Source organism: Mustelus asterias, chromosome 2, assembly GCF_964213995.1.
Source record: "Mustelus asterias chromosome 2, sMusAst1.hap1.1, whole genome shotgun sequence".
Lineage (NCBI taxonomy): Eukaryota > Metazoa > Chordata > Chondrichthyes > Carcharhiniformes > Triakidae > Mustelus > Mustelus asterias.
The window spans coordinates 161668054-161690647 of record NC_135802.1 but is presented as its reverse complement, the minus strand read 5'-3'; the positions used below and the strand labels follow the sequence as shown (position 1 = coordinate 161690647).

General features: G+C 46.1%; 1 protein-coding gene across 2 annotated transcripts in view; it reads right to left on the bottom strand.

Moving 5' to 3' along the window:
• Positions 1-22594, bottom strand: part of drosha (drosha ribonuclease III) — a 159365-nt gene that overhangs the window by 23029 nt on the left and 113742 nt on the right. For both annotated transcript variants that reach the window (XM_078200076.1, XM_078200065.1), the window contains 2 exons: positions 20216-20319; positions 12669-12761 (listed from right to left, as the gene is read on the bottom strand). In XM_078200076.1, the coding sequence (XP_078056202.1) occupies positions 12669-12761; positions 20216-20319 (197 nt within the window). The remainder of the gene's footprint in view (positions 1-12668; positions 12762-20215; positions 20320-22594) is intronic.

The window sequence follows — 22594 nt, the reverse complement described above, 5'->3', positions numbered from 1 at the left end:
ACGGCGGAGCAGACTCGATGGGCCAAATGGCCTAATTCTGCTCCTATATCTTATGTTTTTATGGATTAGCCAGATAAATATGTGGGGTGATGGGGACAGGACGTGGTGAGGTGCTCTGTCGGAGAGTCAGTGCAGGCTCGATTTGTCGAATGGCCTCCTTCTGTCCTTTAGGGAATCTCTGAATATTTTTGATCTCTCCGGGGGTCGAGGGTTATGGGGACAGGCGAGAAAGTGATGCTGAGGGAGAAGATCCGTCATGATTGCACTGAATGGTGGAGCGGTCTACAGCTGTTCCTATTTCTCATGTTCTCATGAACCAAACCTCAACCATAGAGGTGAAAAGACGAGGTGAAAAGACAATGTCCTTGCCAACCGCACCAGTCGCTCTGTACAATAATCAGAACAAGTGCTGAGCTGTAGCTTTATCCACACACTGTGCAGATCAAATCAACGCTGGAGATAGACCAATCCCAGACCCCCGATCTGTACTGCACTGTAAATGTTTTCCATTTAATTCTTGGAACGCAGGAGAATGAGGGGTGCCCTTATTGAGGTGTATCAAATCATGAGGGGCAGAGATAGGCAGAACACACACAGTCTTTTTCCCAGGGAAGGCGAAATGAAAACTAGAGGGCATAGGTTTAAAGCGAGAGGGGAAAGACTTGAAAGGGACCTGAGGGGCAACTTCTTCACGCAGAGGGTGGTGCGTATATGGAATGAGATGCCAGAGAAAGTGATTGAGGCGGGTGCAATAGCAACATTAAAAAGGATTTGGATAAGTACATGGGTGGGTAAGGATTAGAGGGATATGGGCCAAACAAGGGCAATTGGGACTAGCTGGGAGGGCACCATGGTCGGCTTGGGCCAGTTGGGCCGAAGGGCCTGTTTCCATGCTCTATGACTCTACTTGCAATACAACGGAACAGCTTTTTGGCTGCAGAGTTACTTATACGTGGCACCAAAACTAAGTGAAGAGCCTGGATGTTGTTTGAATGTGCTTCTGTGAAGCACCTTAGGGCTTTTCACTAAATGCAAGTTGGCGCTTTCAGTTACCCAGAAACACAGGCAGAAGACTGAGAGTTGAGAAGGTTTTGGTGTTCGACAAAGCCTGTACCCTATCGGTAACAGGAAACTGGAGCTTGCTCTAGTAATGATGGCAGTTCACAGTTTTTAAATGTAGCTTCTAGTCTTAGGGATTGAAATTTTACCCGAATATGAAGGTATCTGGCTGATCAGCAACCCTGGGGCGAACGCAATCAAAAAGCTTTGAGTCTATTGCAGCCAAATCATTGGGCCCCATGTTGGGTTAAGAGTTGTACAGTTAGAAAGGTAAGATCATGAAACAGGAGGTGGAGAAACTTAGACAATGGATGACTTCTCTTTGGATATTTTGGTACAGACATGGGGTGCAATTCTCCAGAAAAAGTTCTAAGTGTCGAATTTGCATAAAAACTGGGGTAGATCCCGCTTTTGTCTTTAAAAAGCAGGATTTTAAAATGAATCTCCCACACTCTGCGCACTGCAGAGAGCCCTGGTGTGAATACCATTAAAAATCCCTGGGTGGGGCCTATTCCTACCAGAGCGGCCGGCAGCAGAGCACTGAGTGCGCCACTGCGCATGCACCGATCTGTCAGCACCAAAATCGGCGCACAGGGGCCCCGCACTGCCGGCCTCCCGATCACTGGCCAGCCCCACGACCCCACATCGCTGGCCATGCGACCCCCTCCCCAACGCACCGGTCGCTGGCTTTCCGGACCCCCTCCCACTCTGGCCTGCCTCGATCTTACCCACCTCCGGCACTCCTGACCCCCACACCGGCAGCCCAAACACTGCCCCCTAGCAGCCTGGCACCCCACAGCAGGTGGCTCCCCCTCTTCCCCCTCCCCCCCCACCCCAATGGCTAGCCCCAATCGCTGACCTCCCTCCCTGTCACCGCCAAATGCAGAGTGGCAGCGGGACACCCCACCCCCACCCATCTTCACTCCATAGGCCCCCTTGGCACTGCCCCCAATGCCTGGTGGGCAGTGCCGTAATGCCCCCGTGCGCATTGCCACTTTGCCCCTTGGACAGTGCCAGGGGCCCAGGCTGACACTACCAAGCTGGCAATGCCCAGGGGGCATCGCCCCTTACCCGCGACCTCCTGGGGGGCCTCCATGGCCTCCCTTCGCTCCAGCGGGGTCGGGCCGCCAGCTCCCTGCGAATGGGGAGCTATTGTAAACCCCACTGGAGTGAAACACTCCTGGTGGGGAGGGGACACTCGAGAGGGCTCGGAGACGTCAGGCTCGGGCCCGCTAATGCTATTGAAATCATCACGTAAATAATTAATGCAGCTCCACACCGATTACTGACACGGAGCTGACGGCACCAGAAATCCGGCGGCCGGGGACACGTGGAGGCCATGGCACCCAGCTGGAAACTAAAGCAGCACAGCGGGCTGGGAGAATCGCCCCCTGATGTCTGTAATCCTTGCAGTGAGGGCAGGCCGGAGAGAGATTTTCATTTTGGAAGCTCGAGCTCAATTAGATTAAAAGCATTTGGTAAACGCTGAAGAGTCTTAAACCCATTTACTTCATCAGATCAAAGAAGGAATTGTACATGAGGGATAATTAATCAATGTACTGATTAATTCAGTACACAGGAGGGACAGTCATGCTTGGGTCAGGACCCCCCCTCCCCTCCTGCTGCCTCCCCTCCCCGAGTGCAGATGGCCCCTGATTTCTGGGTCATGCAGTGCGGCCTGTACACCATACCAAGAACAAAGTATAAGTATACATCTCTCCTCTGTAATCCATGAATGGGAATGGGGCAGCACGGAGGCACAGTGGTTAGTGCTGCTGCCTCACAGCGCCAGGGACCCGGGTTCGATTGCTGGCTTGGGTCACTGTCTGTACGGAGTCTGCACACTCTCCCCGTGTCTGCGTGGGTTTCCTCCAGGTCTTCCTATTCCTCCCACAGTCTGAAAGACGTGCTGGTTAGGTGCGTTAGCCGTGCTAAATTCTCCCTCAGTGTACCCGAACAGGCGCCGGAGTGTGGCGACTGGGGGATTTTCACAGTAACTTCATTGCAGTGTTAATGTGACACGAATAAATAAATACACTTTAAACTACCACTGTTGCCCCTTTTAGGTGTAGAATCAAGCACCGCTTGCAGAAACGGAGTTGCCGGCGTGTGCAGGTTTTTGTGATCCACCCTTTAGCCCCCTACCCCCTCTTACAATGTTAGCATGTAGCCAATTAAACCAAAATAATAACGCAATCTGCATATCCCTTTCCCGAGGCAGGCAGTGATTATAACCGTGAACTGGCACGGCAGCAAACTCAAATGGCTTTGAGCTCTTTAATTATGTTCTTTACAGAATAAGCTAAACCACCAGATCTTAATTCACCTATGAAAATGAGCATCTACCATTAAGAGACAACCTTTATTGCTTTTACTTGTATTACATTTCAATCACAGCTCCCACAGGTAACAAGCAGAGACGACAAACTAATCTCTCAGTTAGCTCTGCCTCCTCCAATTCCCCTCACCATTAATTTATCCGATGAGCTAAATCTTTACGGCACTGCGGCTAATTTTACTGCGGACCGCTGAACTTCTCTGGATGGGAGTAGCAGCCAAAAGAATCACCGCTAACAATTCAGATTCTGTTATTAACATTTTCTCGCAATGGCTTTGGAGATTGGGGTATCCGCAAGTATATATACTCAATAAGTTTCCCTATATTGAATAAAACTCCCCAAATGTCACTGGAATTATGGGAAGGTTGGGCACGATACCAAAATAATTTCAGACTTTTGGTTGAGAAAAAAGGCAGCACCCTGTGCGAGCGACCCACGGCAATCTTAACATTATGCAAAAACAGATTACTGCGGAGGCTTGAAATCTGTAATACCTTCCCACAGCTCAAGGCCCTGAACACTCCTTCCAGAATTTATGATTTACTTGTAACTTCTTTTAATTTGGTACACTGTATGCGCAGCTCAGGGGAGATCAAACACAGATTGAGTCATCACTTTGCTGCTCGACACTATAGTTAAGAAAGCCCCCCAATGCCATTATTTTCTCAGGAGACTAAGGAAATTTGGCATGTCTTCTATGATTCTCACCAACTTTTACAGATGCATCATAGGAAGCATTCTTTCTGGTTGTATCACAGCTTGGTCTGGGGCTCCTGCTCTGCCCAAGACTGCAAGAAACTGCAAAAGGTCGTGAATGCAGCCCAATCCATCACACAAACCAGCCTCCCATCCATTGACTCTGTCTACATTTCCCGCTGCCGCGGAAAAACAGCCAGCATAATCAAGGACCCCACGCACCCCGGACACTCTCTCTTCCACCTTCTTCCATCAGGAAAAAGATATAAAAGTCTGAGGACACGTACCAATCGACTCAAGAACAGCTTCTTCCCTGCTGCTGTCAGATCTTTGAATGGACCTACCTCTCATTAAGTTGATCTTTCTCTACAGCCTAGCTATGACTGTAAGGCTACATTCTGCACTCTCTCCTTTCCTTCTCTATGAACGGTATGCTTTGTCTGTATATAAATCAAAAACCGCTGCTCAGGCTGTGAATATGACCACCAGTTTCCAGTTGTTAGTTGTTTTAATTCTCCACACTACCCCCACCCTGTCCTGAGCCCAAAGCAGGAGGAACAAGACCTCATGCTTTCCTCAGGTATTTGACAGTTCTACAGCTTCATACCATCCTCTGTGCCATTATTCAATTGGTTGGCAGCTCCCACTGGTAGGACAGGCTGGGCTTGTTTCCATTGGCGTTTAGAAGAGTGAGGAGTGACTTGTTTCAAGTCTTTAAGATCGTGAAAAGGATGTTTCCTCTTGTGGACGTGTCCAGAACAAGAGGGCACGGACTTAAAATGAGGGGTCGCCCTTATGGACAGAGATGAGGAGATTTTTTTTCTCTTAGAAGGTTGTGCAGCTTTGGAACTCACTGCCTCAGAACGAGATCATAGAATTCTGACAGTGCAAAAGGAGACCAATCTGCCAATTGGGTCTGCGCCAATCCTCTGACAGAGCATCTTACCCAGGCCCTATTCCTGCGACCCTACGTATTTACCTCACTAATCTCCCCAACCCTAACCCATGCTAAATTGTCTCTAATTTCTGGGGGAATAGCAGGGTAAATAGGTGGGGATACGGGGATAGGGCCCGGGTGGGATTGTTGTCACTGCAGACTTGATGGGCCGAATGTACTGTAGGGATTCTATGATCCTATGAACCTACACATCTTCGGACACTAAGGAGCAATTTAGCATGGCCAATCCACCCAACCTGCACAGCTTTGGACTGTGGGAGGAAACCGGAGCACCCAGAGGAAACCCACGCAGACATGGGGAGAACGTGCAAACTCCACACAGTCATCCAAGGTCAGAATCGAACCCGGGTCCCTGGCGCTGTGAGGCAGCAGTGCTAACCATTGTTATTGAATATTTTTAAGGCAGAGGTAAATAGATTCTTATTAGGTATGGGAAATATCAGAGTAGATGGGAGTGTGGAACTAGAAACACAAACACATCAGCCATGGTCTTACTGAATGGCAGAACAGGCTCAAGGGGCTGAATGGCCTTCTCCTGCTCCTATTTCATATATTCGTATGTCCTTTCCATTTGCACCTTTTCTGGACCCATCTTTTGTTTCTTTACTTGTTTTATTGACATCTCCTTTTGCCCTACACCATCACATCTTTTATTATTTAACCTCTCCTATCTCGTCCCCTATCACAGACCTTCTCTGTTGTTCTTCCACCTCCCCTTCCCTTCCCTCTCTACTTGCTGAAAGCCCGATATCTTCCTGATGTGCTCTGGTTCTGAGGGAAGGCCACTGACCTGAGGCGTTAACTCTGCTTCTCTCTCCACAGATGCCACCTGACCAGCTGAGTTTGTCCTGAATTCTCAGGTTAAAATACAAATCCTTTCCCAGCCCCGGAAAGTCACCTGTCCTGTCGCAATCCAACATGTTCTGCCAGAATGCATGCAAAGTCTGACCCAAACAGAAAATGCAGAAAAGTCTTCGTAAATCTGACAGCTTCTGTGGCGAGACAATAGAGCCAATGTTTCGAGTCTGGATGACCCAGGGGCGGCACAGTGGCAAGCACTGTTGCCTCACAGCGCCAGAGACCCGGGTTCAATTCCGGCCTTGGGTGACTGCCTGTGTGGAGTTTGCACATTCTCCCTATATCTACGTGGGTTTCCTCCGGGTGCTCCGGTTTCCTCCCACAGTCCAAAGATGTGCGGATTAGTTTGATTGGCCATGCTAAATTGACCCTCGTATCAATGGGATTAGCAGGGTAAATATGTGGGGTTGCAGGAATAGGGCCTGGGTGGGATTGAGGTTGATGCAGACTCGATGGGCCGAATGGCCTCCTTCTGCACTGTAGGGTTTCTATGATTCTTCATCAGATCCTTTTGATTTGATTTATTATTGTCACATGTATTAACATACAATGAAAAGTATTGTTCCTTGCGCGCTATACAGACAAAACAAACTGTTCATAGAGAAGGAAACGAGAGAGTGCAGAATGCAGAATAGTGTTACAGTCATAGCTAGGATGTGGAGAAAGATCAACTTAATGCGAGGTAGATCCATTCAAAAGTCTGACAGCAGCAGGGAAGAAGCTGTTCTTGAGTTGATTGGTACGCGACCTCAGGCTTTTATATCTTTTCCCCGACGGAAGAAGGTGGAACAGAGAATGTCCAGGGTGCGTGGGGTCCTTAATTATGCTGGCTGCTTTTCTGAGGCAGTGGAAAGTGTAGACAGAGTCAATGGATGGGAGATGGTTTGCATGATGGATTGGGCTATATTCATGACCTTTTGTAGTTTGTTGTGGTCTTGGGCAGAGCAGGAGCCATACCAAGCTGTGACACAACCAGAAAGAATGCTTTCTACGGTGCATCTGTGTGTGTGGTGGGAGGAGGAGAGAGAGAGAGAGACCAGAACAGGCTGTTGGTGATCTGGACACCTAAAAACCTGAAGCTCTTGACCCTTTCTACTTCGTCCCCTTTGACTGACGTTGAGTCCTTTGTCAAAGTCTGACCATATTTTTGACTGAATTTAAGAGATAAATTTTCTTTCCAGGCTCCACGAGCAACGATAATGTCCTGTTGTTCAAACAGTAGTGCTCCAAGAATCAATAATGTGTGTCAAAGAAAAGGTTAAATCACACAGGAAATTTCATACACCCACAACGGTTAATTATTTTATGCTATAGCTGCACAATATCTCTGCTTGATTTCTGCCACAGTGGTGATTACAGTCATTAGCTTTCCAATGGGTTATGATAAAGGGTAATTAAACATTCAAATGTTTCCACTTCAGACACTCAATGTAGCTCATGCACTTTTTGTACGGTTCAAATTTGTATGAAACAAGTTGGATATTTGTTGGGTTATCTGGGCAGTTTAATATTAACAGTCGTTTGCTTATACAGAACTTGAGTATTGCTGATAAAAAGGACAGGCTGTGGAAGTTTTCCATCTTGCACTCATCAGGACAGGTACAAGAGTGCCAAATTTCAAAGGAAACAATAATTTATACCGCACGAGGAAAGGGGCACTGATTGGTCAAGGCATTGCGACAGGAAATCCACAAAGGAGCTAGTGTCCTTTATGCTTTTGTTTATTCAGGAAAGGTGCAATGTCTGGACATATTCCTTTTGGTTGCAGAGGACAGATCTATGAATATAGTTAAGTGTCTAGCACGTGTGCACTGAGTTACATTGTGAGCCCAACTGATGATCTTTAACTGGTTGTTAAACTGGCATGTCTGAAAGACGTGCTGGTTAGGTGCATTGGCCATGCTAAGTTCTCTCTGTGTACCTGAATAGGCACTGGAGTGTGATGACTAGGGGATTTTCACAGTAACTTCAATGCAGTGTTAATGTAAGCCTATCTGTGACTAATAAATAATAAATAAAATAAAAATAGTGTAATAGCGTAACACTCATGATAGCTCAGCAAGTTTCAAATGGTTGCTTTGAAATTTGGTATTCTTGCATTTGTCCTGAGGAATACAAGACAAAAAACTTCAACAGCATGTTTCCTTTATTCAGTAATATTCAGTTTAATATTCTTAAAGTCAAGGTTAATTTGTATGGATGCTGTTTTATTATTGGCTACAGAATTGAGAACAATCGAATCATAGAATCCCTACGAAACAGAAAGAGGCCATTTGGCCTATCGAGTCTGCACCAACTCTCCGACAGAGCATCGTACGCAGCCCCCCCACACCCCACCCTATCCCCGTAACCCTGTCCATTTACCCTACTAATCCTTCTAAGTTGTATATCCAGGGACATTAAGGGGCAATTTAGCATGACCAATCCACCTAACCTGTGCATCTTTGGGCTGTGGGGAGGAAACCGGAGCACCCGGAGGAAACCCACGCAGACACGGGGAGAACATGCAAACTCCACACAGACAGTGACCCGAGGCCGGAATCGAACCTGGGTCCCTGGCGCTGTGAGGCAGCAGTGCTAACCACTGTGCCACCCGACCACACAGTACCTGTGCAGGGCAAATTGGGGGGCCAGTACAGTAGAGTTATAGTTGATTCCTGTCGGGAAAATTAATGCTTCCAAGAAACACAAGGGAGAATCAAGGCCATCACAGTAAAGATAGGGAAGTTGACAATATTCCCATCAAGTCCGATGACCCACTTGGGAACTTTGAAACTTGACACTTTGAAACTAAGTCCAAAGTTGCGGCTGTGCCAGACGACTTTCTTGAGGGGTCTGGTAATTCTTGGCTAAATTTAATTTGGCAGAAATAATTCTAAATAATTGCGGTACACAATTCACCAAACCATCAATGTGACACATGCAGAAAAACCAGCTCATCTGTGCGAAATATTGAGTTAAGATTGTAAAGTAAGTTTAATGCCAATTCTGTTATTCTGCTGCAACTGCCTCTTTCTCCATCCTAGCTAAATCCACAACAACCTCTGTCACTTAAAGGTGAATATCACAGAGAAACCTGCCAAAGTAAGTACGCTGAATTATTTATTCAGCTCAGCGCAGAGTTACAAGAGCACAGTTTGCAAAAGGTAAGAGTGCTGTATCTCTAATTCACAGAAAGCCAACCTTTTACTCATGAAAAGCTGCTCGTTTTTCTCGCCAATTCCTTCTTTCCTGCGCTGGATGACACGGACACTCGAATGCTGGAGAAGCTCAGCAGGTCTGGCAGTCCCTGGCAGCATCAACTGTCTACGTCAACGGGGATGAAGTAAAAATGATCGAGAGCTTCAAGTTTCCAGGTCACCAACAACCTGTCCTGGTCCGCCCATGCCGACACTGTAGTTAATAAAGCTCACCAACGCCTCTACTTTCTCAGGAGGCTAAGGAAATTTGGCATGTCAGCTACGACTCTCACCAACTTTTACAAGATGCACCATAGAAAGCATTCTTTCTGGTTGTATCACAGCTTGGTATGGCTCCTGCTCTGCCCAAGACCGCAAGAAACTACAAAGGGTCGTGAATGAAGCCCAATCCATCGCGCAAACCAGCCTCCCATCCATTGGCTCTGTCTACACTTCCCACTGCCTTGGCAAAGCGGCCAACATAAGCAAGGACCCCACGCACCCCAGACATTCTCTCTTCCACATTCTTCCATCGGGGAAAAGATACAAAACTCTGAGATCACGTACCAACTGACTCAAGAACAGCTTCTTCCCTGCTGTCATCAGACTTTTGAATGGGTCTATCTTATATTAAGTTAATCTTTCTCTACACCCTCGCTATGACTGTAACACTACATTCTGCACCCTCTCCTTTCCTTCTCCCCTATGTACTCTATAAACAGTATGTTTGTCTGTATAGCGCGCAAGAAACAATACTTTTCACTGTATGCTAATACATGTGACAATATCAAATCAAATGTTCTCCCAAATAACACTCATCGAGACTCGAAATGTTAGCTGTTTCTCTCCACAGATGCTGCCAGACCTGCTGGGCTTATCCAGCATGGTCTGTTTTTGTTTCAGATCTCCACCGCCTGCAATATATTGTTTTTATTTTAGTGTCGCCTCAGGAGGGTTGGGAGATCAGAGCTCAGCCTCAGCTGGAGAAAGGCAGCTGAAGAGCTAGTCAACCTCTCTACTTCCCCTCCATTCAATCCAAGGGCTTCGGATTGTCCAGTCCTACAATGTTTCCTTTTGGTAAATTATTTTGCCCCAGAATTTCAACAAGTTACTTTTCTCAAAGGGACAGATTGAACATTGCTCACTAGTCTGTTGGTGGGGGGAGAATATAGGGGGTTGGTAAAAGGGCAGTAAATGACTGTCTCCGACAACGGCGAATCTAACAATCTCCCCTTGATAGTCAACGGCATTATCATCGCTGAATCCCCCACTGTCCACACCCTGGGGGTTACCATTGACCTGAAACTGAACTGGACTATCCATATAAATACTGTGGCAACAAGAGCAGTTCAGAGGCTTGGAATCCTGTGGTGAGTAACTCACCTCCCGATTCCCCAAAGCCTGTCCACCATCTACAAGCCACAAGTCAGGAGTGTGATTAAATACTTTCCACTTGCCTGGAAGCTTAACACCATCCAGGACAGAGCAGTCCGCTTGATTGCTACCCCTTCCACAAACATTCACTCCCTCCACCACCAATGAGCAGTGGCAGCAGGGTGTGCCATCTACTAGATGAACTGCAGGAACTCACCAGGGCTCCTCAGACATCATCTTCCAAATTAACAACCTCCACTATCTTGAAAGACAAGGGCAGCAGAACACCACCACCACCTCTCCTCTCCTCCAAGCCACTCATCATCCTGCCTTGGAAATATATCACCATTCCTTCACTGTCACTGGGTCAAAATCCTGGATCTCACTCCCTAACAGCACTGTGGGTGCACCTACACCACAGGGACTGCAGCGATTCAAGAAGGCAGCTCACCACCATCTTCTCAAGGGTAACTGGGGATGGGCAATAAATGCTGGTCTAGCCAGAGACACCCACATTCCATGAACGAATAAAAGAAAACAAGATTCTTGAAAGATGTTTTGCCATTCTTTACCACCATACAGTGCATCTCATGGCTATGTTCAGTGCAAAAAAAACACACTGGAGAGGTGGTTGAGAGTCACTGGATTCATTTCCTGCTTCATTCCATTCAATTGTTGTGAATTGTGATGATTCTGTGCCTTTAAGAAATGTACTCATATCATTTCTTACAAGGGGTATACTTAAAATTCAGCTCCGCTTTACACGGTGCCCATTTGTTTGCATCAGGCAGCTCGCGTGCTGAGAATGCAAGTTAATGATTGATTTTAGATTTTAGAGATGTGTCAATCTCAGTTAATGCATTTTTGTTTATTTGGTTTTTCCCCTGGGGTTTCAGAATAGGGATTTGATTAGGTTGATTGACAGAGTCATGTGCTTCAGGGGAGGAGCTAAGCTTTCAGGGATAAGCAGGCAGTTACTGCCGAGTTCTGAAAGAAGCAAAAGGTATCTCTCTCTCTGGAGGCTGCTGTTTGGGACCCACTAGGAGAAATAGCGCTCTCTCTTTGTCCCTCTCCAGATGTGTTCAAAAGGTGGACTGGCAGCCCAAATACAAGCATGTAAGCCTGTGTGGTGCTAACTGATTTTGAAGAGGAGTTTAAGACTATAAGAAGGAACTTCTTATAGACTTAAACTTCAATTGGAACTAATAGAGATAGGTTAGCAGTTAAGAATTGTACCATGTCATGTTTAAGTATTTCAATTGGTAAAAGTTAAATTAATTAATTTGTAATAGTTAAACTATATTGTTAAGTAAAGTTTGTTTTGATAAAAGCTCCTCAGTGCATCAATAGCATCACACCTGGAGTGAAACACCTTATTCTCACACTAATGCCAAAAGAGAAAAAATATTGGGGTCTAGTTGGGCTTCCTGACATAACCTGATCCGTACCTCAGCAAAATTGTATATCAATTGTATTAAACTAAATGCAGGTGTAGGGTCTTAATTGGAGTTTCACTTTATCAGATATGAAGAGACACTCACTGCGGCTGGGGTGCAGCGGAGTTAGGAGGTATATGCTTGTAATGTTTCACTCTGTATTAGGAGATTTACCAGGATGCTGCCTGGTTTGGAGGGTAGGTCTTATGAGGAAAGGTTGCGGGAGCTAGGGCTGTTCTCTCTGGAGCGGAGGAGGCTGAGGGGAGACTTAATAGAGGTTTATAAAATGATGAAGGGGATAGATAGAGTGAACGTTCAAAGACTTTTTCCTCGGATGGATAGAGCTATTACAAGGGGGCATAACTATAGGGTTCGTGGTGGGAGATATAGGAAGGATATCAGAGGTAGGTTCTTTACGCAGAGAGTGGTTGGGGTGTGGAATGGACTGCCTGCAGTGATAGTGGAGTCAGACACTTTAGGAACATTTAAGCGGTTATTGGATAGGCACATGGAGCACACCAGGATGATAGGGAGTGGGATAGCTTGATCTTGGTTTCAGATATAGCTCGGCACAACATCGTGGGCTGTACTGTTCTATGTTCTATATTTAAATGTATGACTGAATAAATATGGGTTCCAGTTCTGTCCTTCATTGACTGGCTTTCTTGAACATAACCGGGGCCCATTTGCCAGGCCAGACATCTCAACAGGAACAATTGTACAGATGGCTCGCAAAGTAATGCCACAACATTGAGAAATACAATCCTACCTTGGGCCTGTACCACAGCCAATCCGCTCCCCTTTGAAATACACGGCCACAGTGTATGTCCGGGCATGGGAAGGTCCCACTGTCTGAAGAATCCTGATAGGAGAAAATGCACAATCTCAATAGTTGCAGTCTGAAACATGGTCAATACTTTGCATTCACATAACATCGCTGCTTGTTGCCGGATGGTGCAGTTGTTCTGAATCAACTCTGTTGAAGTCTTCACTTGCACAGCGTGGGCAGACCAAGGTTTTCCATTCATTACAAGCACTCAAAAGGGAAAAGATTTCTCCTGTAATTAAATCCTCTCGTACACAAGTCTAATCTCGACAAATTTTAAAAGGGGATGGTAATACAGTGCTTGCGTTACTAGGTTGTGGAGGGGGGGATTTAAATCCAATGAATGAATAAATCTGGAATAATAAGCTTGTCTCAATAGTGGCAGCCAAGAATCTACCTGATTGTCACATCTCGATGCATTATAAAAATGCCATTTGGTTCACTAATGTCCTTTAGTGAAGGAAATCCGCCGGCCTCATCAGCTCCGCCTCATGTGGGACTTCAGACCCACAGCAACAAGGCTGTCTCTTAGCAACCCTCCAAAATGGTGCAGCAAGCCACTCACTTCACGGCAATTGGGGATGGGTAATAAACGCTGGCTTTGTTGGTGGCGCCCACATCCCACGGACAAGAAAGGAATCAGATTTTGGAAAAATCATAGAATCCTTACAGTGTAGAAGGAGGCCATTTGGCCCATCGAGCCTGCACCGACACCAATCCTACCCAGTAACCCCTGCCAATCTCCCTGAGACGAAGGGGTAATTTAGCAGAGCCAATCCACCTAACCCACACAACTATGTTCAAATAGTTGAAGCTAAAAGAAGATTATTATTTATTGAGAAAAGTATTATTTATTATCTGTAGCTAGAATTGTTATAGTCAAAATTTTGTCTTTTAAAAAGCATTTAGACAGTTACATGGGTAAGATGGGTATAGAGGGATATGGGCCAAATGCAGGCAATTGGGACTAGCTTAATGCTAAAAACTGGGCGGCATGGACAAGTTGGGCAGAAGGGCTGTAAACCTCTATGACTCTATCTTTGGACTGATATGATAAAAAATGATATTCATGAAGTTAACACCTAGTCAGTCTGCAGTGTGGTGGAAGCATATTCCTATTTAAAATAATAATCTTATCTATTCTGATCAAATAAGTGGACCACATGGATTACAACTTGTACCCATTCCCTGACCCCCTTTGGTACCCAATAATAACCTGACAAGGTCATACGAATTAAGAGCTGGGATAGGCCATTCGGCCCCTCGAGCCTGCTTCACCATTCAATAAGATCATGACTTGAGCTGATTGTAACCTCCTCCTCACAATTCTGCCTACCCTCCGTAACCTTTCACCCCCTTCCTAATCAACAAGCAGAGGCTTGGAATATTATTAAAGTGGAGTTCTGCCTTTCACGAAGAATGTTCCAGGGATTCACAAAGAACAAAATTCACCTCATCTCTGTCTTAAATGACCAACCCCGTATTTTAAAAGTGATCGCGAGTTCCAGATTCTTTGACAAGAGGGAACGTTATAGAATCATAGAATAGAATCACAAAATCCCTACAGTGCAGAAAGAGGCCATTCAGCCCATTGAGTCTGCACCATCAACAATCCCACCCAGGCCCTATCCCCGTAACCCCATGCATTTACTCTGCTAGTCCCCCTGATACTAAGGGGCAATTTTAGCACGGCCAATTCACCTAACCCGCACATCTTTGGACTGTGGGAGGAAACCGGAGCATCCGGAGGAAACCCATGCAGACAAGAGGAGAACGTGCAAACTCCATACAGACAGTGACCCGAAGCCGGAATCGAACCCTGGCGCTGTGAGGGAGCAATGCTAACCACCATGCCACCCTCCACATCCACCCTGTCGATACCCCTCAGGAGCTTAACAGCTTTGATCAAGTCACTGAATGGGAAAAAGTTCAACATCAGTTGAAGTATGTTAATCTCAGTGTTTGAATTATCCCAATGTATTTTCTTGAGGCAAAAGAACAAAGAGAATCAGAGACAGAAAAAAGGTAGCATACATTCCAAAAAATATTTATCGTATATTAACACACACACACGCACACGATTAAAGGGCTAGATTTTCATCTATCACTCAAGAAAATGCCTATATCTCAAGCCATTAAATGAAGCACAGAAAGACAAGATTTTAAATGTGACATTTGCAAGTATGGGTTAGGTTTTGCCGGACATTCTCTCTTCCACCTTCTTCCATCGGGAAAAAGATACAAAAGTCTAAGGTGACATACCGACTGACTCAGGAGCAGCTTCTTCCCTGCTGTTATCAGACTTTTGAATGGACCTACCTCGTATTAAACTGATCTTTCGCTACGCCCTAGCTATGACTGTAACACTGCATTCTGCACCCTCTCCTTTCCTTCTCTATTAATGGTATGTTTTGTCCATTTAGCGCGCAAGAAACAATACTTTTCACTCTATACTAATACATGTCACAATAATAAATCAAATCAAATTTTGTCATCAGTAAAGAAGAAACTAAAGAATGTCTGTTCACTGGTGATTCTTTACAGTTTCCCCAGCAGCTAATCACCCGCACTTCATCGAATCATAGAATCCCTACAGAGCAGGAGGAGGCCATTCGGCCCATCGAGTCTGCACCGACAACAATCCCACCCAGGCCCTACCCCCATATCCCTACATATTTGCCCCACTAATCCCTCTAACCTACACATCCCAGGACACTAAGGGGCAATTTAGCATGGCCAATCAACCTAATCCGCACATCTTTGGATTGTGGAAGGAGAATCCGGAGGAAACCCACGCAGACACGGAGAGAACGTGCAAACTCCACGCAGTGACCCAAGCCGGGAATCGAACCCAGGTCCCTGGCACTGTGTGACAGCAGTGCTAACCACTGTGCCACCGTGCCGCCCACAAAGTGCCACACTTGGTGGGGATGTTGAAACGGTTCTTAATTCATTTGAGAATCAAGCCAGTTTGACATGAAATAGTTTAACCATCAGTTTAGCTCATTTGGTAGCTTCCCAACTCTCGAGTCAGGAGTTTGTGGATTCAAGATCTGCAGCAGGACTTCAAGATGCTCATAGTTCAGGACAGTAATCATCTTTGGTGTGTGGGAGGTTCGGCAGAAGCACCATCTGTTTCTGAAGGTGGATGTAAATAAAATTCTATGACAACGTGCAAAGGAGCGTCGGTAGAACGCTCGCTTGGCCAACATTCCATCCTCAACCAACACCAGCAACAACACATCAATTGTTAGTCATTTCATTTGTCATTTATAGACCTTTGCTGTGCCCAATCTGGCTGCTGAGTTATTCTACATATACTTACTCACTAATAACCTGCTCACTGATGCTTAGTTTGGGTTCTGCAAGGGATACTCTGCGCCACTCAAAGCAACCTAGGTCCAAAAATGGACAAAAGAGCAGAATTCAAGAGGAGAGGAGTCAGTGACTGCCCTTTACAGGAAGGCAGCATCTAATGGAGTGTGCCATCAAAGAGGCCTAACAAACTGGAATTAATGGGAATCAGGGGAAAACTCGCCTCTGGTTGGAATCAGATCTCGCACAAAGGAAGATGGCTGTGGTTATTGGAGGTCAATCATCTCAACCCTGGGACAATGATGCAGGAGTCCCTTAGGGTTAGTGCCCCAGGCCCAAGCATATTCAGCTGCTTCATCAATGACCTTCCCTCCGTCATGAGGTCAGAAGTGGGGATGGTCAATGATGATTGCACAATGTTCAGCACCATTCGCAACTCCTCAGTTACCCAAGCAGGCTGTGCCCGTGTTACAGCAAGACCTCAACAACATTTAGGCTTGGGCTGAGATGTGGCATATAACATTTGCGCCATACAAGTGCCAGGCAATGACCATCTCCAATACAGAGAGAATCTAACCATCTGCCCATGACATTCAATGGCTTTGCTGTCGCTGAATCCTCCATTCTCAACATCCTTTAGGTTACTATTCACCTGAAATTAAGCTGAACCAGTCAGATAAACACAGTGGCTACAAGGGCAGGTCAGAGGCTCAGGATTCTGCAGCAAATAAATAACCTTCCAATTTCCCAAAGTCTGTCCACCATCTACACAAGGCACGAGGAGTGTGATGGAATATTCTCCACTTGCCTGGATAAGTGCAGCTTCAGAATACTCAAGAAGCTCAACACCATCCAGGACAAAGCAACCCATTTGATTGGCATCTTATCCACTATCTTAAACATTCACTCACTTCCCCACTGGAAGAAACCATTTACAAGATGCACGGCAGCAATTCACCAAGCCTTCTTTAACAACATCTTCCAAACCCGCGACCTCTATCACCAAGGATGATAAGGGCAGCAGATGCTTGGGAATGCCACCACCTGCTAGTTCCCCTCCAAACCACTCACCATCCGAACTTGGAACTATATCGTTCGTTCCTTCACTGTCACTGGGTCAAAATCCTGGAACTCCCTCACTAATAGCACCATGGGTGTACCTACACCACCTGGACTGCAGCGGTTCAAGGCAGCAGCTCACCCCCACCTCCTTGATGGCCATTAGGGATGTGCAATAAATGACAAAAAACCATCAGTGGACTTCCAACACCAATTTACATTTATACGATGCCTTCAATATAGTAAAAGTCTCTTCACTAGAACATTATCAAATGAAATCTGACAGAAAGCCATCTGAGAAGGTGCTGGGCCAGAATGACCAGAAATTTTGTCAGAAATGGGTTTCAGGGAGGTGGGAGTGATGGAGAGGTTTATAGCGGGAACTCCAGAAATTAGGGCCTTTGCGGCTGAAGATATGGCTGCCTGTTGGTGGAGGGATTAAAAATAGGGTCGCACAAGAGGCCCGATTTAAGGAGCGCGCAGATCTCAGAAGGTTGTGGTGCTGGAGATTACCCAGATAGGGAGCAGTGAAAGCAAGGACAGGTTTTTACCGGCACGGTGGTTAGCACTGCTGCCTCAGCGCCAGGGACCCGGGTTCAATTCCAGCCTCGGGTGACTATCTGTGTGGAGTTTGCACGTTCTCCCCGTGTCTGCAAGAGTTTCCTCCAGGTGCTCCGATTTCCTCCCACACTCCAAAGATGTGCAGGTTAGGTGGATTGGTCATGCTAAATTGCCCCTTAATATCAGGGGCATTAGCAGGGTAAATACGTGGGGTTGTAGATATGGGACCTGGGTGGGGTTGTAGTCGGTATGGGCTCGATGGGCCGAATAGCCTCCTTCTGCACTGTAGGGTTTCTATAATTCTATGAGAAGCCAATAAAGGTCAATGAATGTAGGCTAAAGGATAAACAGGATGTGAGGTGAGTTAGGATAAGGGCAGCACAGTTTTGGTGAACTCCAGTTTATGGAGGGTGGAGATTGGCCAGGAGAAAATGCTGGAATGGACACTTCAGAATTTTAAAGTTTATTTATTAGTGCCACAAGTAGGCTTACGTTAATACTGCAATGAAGTTACTGTGAAAATCCCCGAGTCATCACACTCCGGTGCCTGTTCGGGTACACGGAGGGAGAATTTAGCACGGCCAATGCACCTAACCAGCATGCCTTTCGGACTGTGGGAGGAAACCGGAGCACCCGGAGGAAGCCCACGCAGACACGGGAAGAACGTGCAGACTCCACACAGACAGTCACCCATGTTAGAATGTAACCGGTGACAACTTTGTATTGGATGTAATGTGACCAATGGGAACAAGATGTAAGAGTCAGATGACCCAGTAAACCATGGAACCAATTACAGAGTGATGTAATAGTCAGCTGACCAGCTGATTCACTATAAATAAGGAACGGAATTGTGAGGAGCTTGGAGTGGCCCAGGGTGAGGCCCTAAGTTTGGAGTAATGATGTTTCTTTATTAAACCCTTTCTTTGATTTATAAGTTGGAGTAAGTTTTGTTGCATTTCCATTAGCTGCATTTTGAAGAATTTCTTCTGAAGAAACAACCCAAGCCGGGAATCGAGCCCAGATCCCTGGCGCTATGAGGCAGCAGTGCTAACCTCTGTGCCACCGTATGAATTTCACACACACCAACCATTAATCCTTCAAGCGCAACACCTTTGACAGGTAAAGTCTCCAGTTATGAGCTGTAAGGATTTTAAAATCATTTATTTTGTTAACTTGTACAAATGTAGCCCAGAGTAAAAATGTTTATGCCTGTTTAGACTTTACTGGTGTGCCACACAGTCTAGATTTCCCATCAGTGAGGTTTCAATATGGAAAAGAAATCCATCTATTTCCTCATTTCTCACTGTTAATTCATCTTCATTAGATTGGAATTATAAAAACTTCACAAAGTACTGATTAATAGTTTATTAGTCCTTTCCATCGACATCATGAGAAACTTTATCGAGCAGCGAGTGGTTGGGGTCTGGAATGCACTGCCTGAGAGTGTGGTGGAGGCAGGTTCAACCGAGGGAGTTGGATTATTATCCGAAAAGGACGAATGTGCAGGATTACGGGGAGAAGCTGAGAGGAATGGTAGGAGGTGAATTACTCAGAGCTAGTACAGACATGATGGGCTGAATAGCCTCAATCCAAGCTGCAACAATTCTGTGATCACAATACTTTCTACCTGTATCTTTTTCCCAGGAAAACTGACAACGACACCAGCATTTTCCCCATAGAGGCTCCCGTATGAGGGGATCTCATAGAAACCTATAAAATTCTAACAGGGATTGACAGGACAGATTCAGAGAGATTGTTCCCAGTGGTGGGGGAGTCCAGAACTAGGGGTCATAGTTCGAAGATAAGGGGTAAACCTTTTAGAACTGAGGCGAGGAGAGATTTCTTCACCCAGAGGGTGGTGAATGTGTGGAATTCACTTCCACAGAATGTAGTTGAGGCCAAAACGTTGTCTGATTTCAAGAAGAAATTAGGTATAGCTCTTGGGGCTAAAGAGATCAAGGGAAATGGGGGACAAGGTGGGGAAAAAAAAAAGTAAAGTTTATTTATTAGTCTTATATTCTCACTGTAATGAAGTTACTGTGAAAATCCCCTAGTCGCCACACTCCAGCGCCCGTTCGGGTACACCGAGGGAAAGTTTAACATGGCCGATGCACCCTAACCAGCACATCTTTGGACTGTGGGAGGAAACCGGAGCACCCGGAGGAAACCCACGCAGACACAGGGAGAATGTGCAAACTCCACACAGACAGTGACCCAAGCCGGGAATCGAACCCAGGTCCCTGGCGCTGTGAGGCAGCAGTGCTGAATGGCAGAGCAGGCTCGAAGGGCCGAGTGGCCTACTCCTGCTTCTAGTTTCTATATCCTAACATTACATGCCTAAATGTCAAAAGTGAAATAACTGCGATAGGAGCTCCAGTTACAAATAACAGAATATAAATACAGGCGCACAATCCTTTCTGAACCCATTCGAAGGATATTAGACTGGACAAAATTGTAACATTTTCAATGATCTGCAATTGGTGCACAGAAAACACGCTCGGAATGCCCTGCAACAAAATAATAATAATTCCACTCATGCCACATATAAAACTCACTTGTACAAAGGGATGTCTGGCTCTTTCCCCTCTGTTCGGAGGGTCAGGCAGCACTGCTGTAGCTGAGATTTGGGGTCATTCCAATCCTGGTTCAGGATAAACTCCTACACCAACATAAAAGAGAGGTCATTAAAAATTAAAGCCTGAGCATGTCATCCAAGTTAAGTGCAGACTTTGTACATTTAATTACTTCAGTTTACTGTCACCTTTGCGCACTCAACATTTCAGCTTTTGTATTCCGACGGAGTTAGTGAAGACACAGACAATCTCGTACCTACACAGCAGGTCCACCACTGACTTTACACAGCATCACACAGCGCCGTCAGGGAACAAAGCACACTACAGGGAAATGAAAAGCCCTACTATATTTGGAAACATTTAAAGACCAAAAAAAAGGCTTGCTTTTCTACAGCACCTTTCACAATCTCAAGGCGTCAGAAAAGTACTATTAAAGTCAAGTCACTGTCGAAACACCGTCACCGATTTGCACACAGAACACTCCCACAGATAATCCTGTTTATTTTGTGTGGTGTCTGTTCAGGGATAAATCTTAGACCATAAGACATAGGAACAGGATTAAGCCACTTTGCCCATCGAGTCTGCTCCACGATTCAATCATGGCTGATAGGGTGATCTTGGCCCAGTCACTCAGGAGAGCTCCCCTTCTCTTCCTCAAAGTAGCGTTTTACACAGCCATCCGAGGGGGTTTGATGGGGGCCCAGTTTAACATCTCATCAGAAAGACAGCACCTCCTAACAGTGCAGTGCTCTCCACGTTCCGTAGTGGAATGTCAGCCCAGATTATGTCCTCAAGACCTGGAATAGGCCTTGAATCCACAACCTTCCGACTCGGGCAAGAGTGTGACACAATCAGCCATGGCTGACGTTTAGCTCTGCAGTCAAATTCACCTCGTTTAAAATAGTGTCCAGAGGTGTACATTAGACAATATATTCGCAGTTCATATTCAAAGGGACTCAATTAAGCAAAATACCTAGGATTATAAATAGTGGGAAAAGCATGAGTTTATTTAGAATCACAGGGTTTTACTGCACAGAAGGAGGCCCTTCAGCCCATCATGTCTGTGCCAGCCATCAAGCACCTATCCATTCTAATCCCATTTTCCAGCACTTGTTCTGTGCCTTGTATGCTCTGGCATTTTAAGTGCTCATCTAAATGCTTCTTAAATGTTGATTTGATTTATTGTCACATGCATTGGGAAACAGTGAAAAGTATTGTTGAGGATTCCTGCCTCCACCACCCTTTCAGGCAGTTCCGGATTCCCACCACCCTTTGGGTGAAAACGTTTTTCCTCTAGTCCCCTCTAAATCTCCTACCCCTTAACTTAAAACTATGCCCATTAGTTAGTGACTCCTCTACTAAGGGGGAAGGTTTCTACCAATCTACGTCCCTCAGATTTTGTGCACCTCTATCAGATCTCCCTCAGTCTTATCTACGTCCCTCAGCCTATCCAGCCTCTCTTCATGGCTGAAACACTCCAGCCCAGGCAACATCCTGGTGAATCTCCTCTGCACCCTTTCTAAGCAATCACATCCTTCCTATAATTTGGCAACTGGAACTGCACATAGTACTCTAGCTGTGGCTTAACGAATGTTTTATATAGCTCCATCATAACCGCCCTGCTCTTATATTCTATGGCTCAGTTAATCATAGAATCCCTACAGTGCAGAAGGAGGCCATTTGGCCCATCGAGCCTGCACTGACAACAATCACACCCCGCTTTATCCCCATAAACCCACGTATTTACCCTGCAAATCCCCCTGACACTAAGGGGCAATTTTGCAAGGCCAATCCGCCTAACCCACATTTTTTGGACTGTGGGAGGAAACCAGAGCGAGCACCTGGAGGAATCCCATGCAGATACAGGGAGAATGTGCAAACTCCACATAGTCACCCGAGGCTGGATTTGAAGCCAGCTCCCTGTTACTGTGAAAATCCCCTGGACGCCACACTCTGGCACCTGTTTGGGTACACTGAGGGAGAATTTAGCATGGCCAATGCACCTCACCAGCACGTCCTTCGGGCAGTGGGGGGAAACCGGAGCACTCAGAGGAAACCCACGCAGACACGGGGTGAATGTGCAGACTCTGCACAGACAGTGACCCGAGCTGGGAATCGAACCCAGGTCCCTGGCGCTGTGAGGCAGCAGTGCTAGCCACTGTGCCACCGTGCCGACCTGGCTGCCACGCTATAGGAAGGATGTGATTGCACTAAAGGCATAAAGGCAAGTATCCCATAATTTCATTAGTTTTCCTCAGGGATGTATGGGCCCTGGAAATGCCCGGTGGTTTTCTCTGAGAAACAAACATTTCTACAACTGGAAACGGGGCCACAAAACATGGAATTTACAGGAAGGAATTC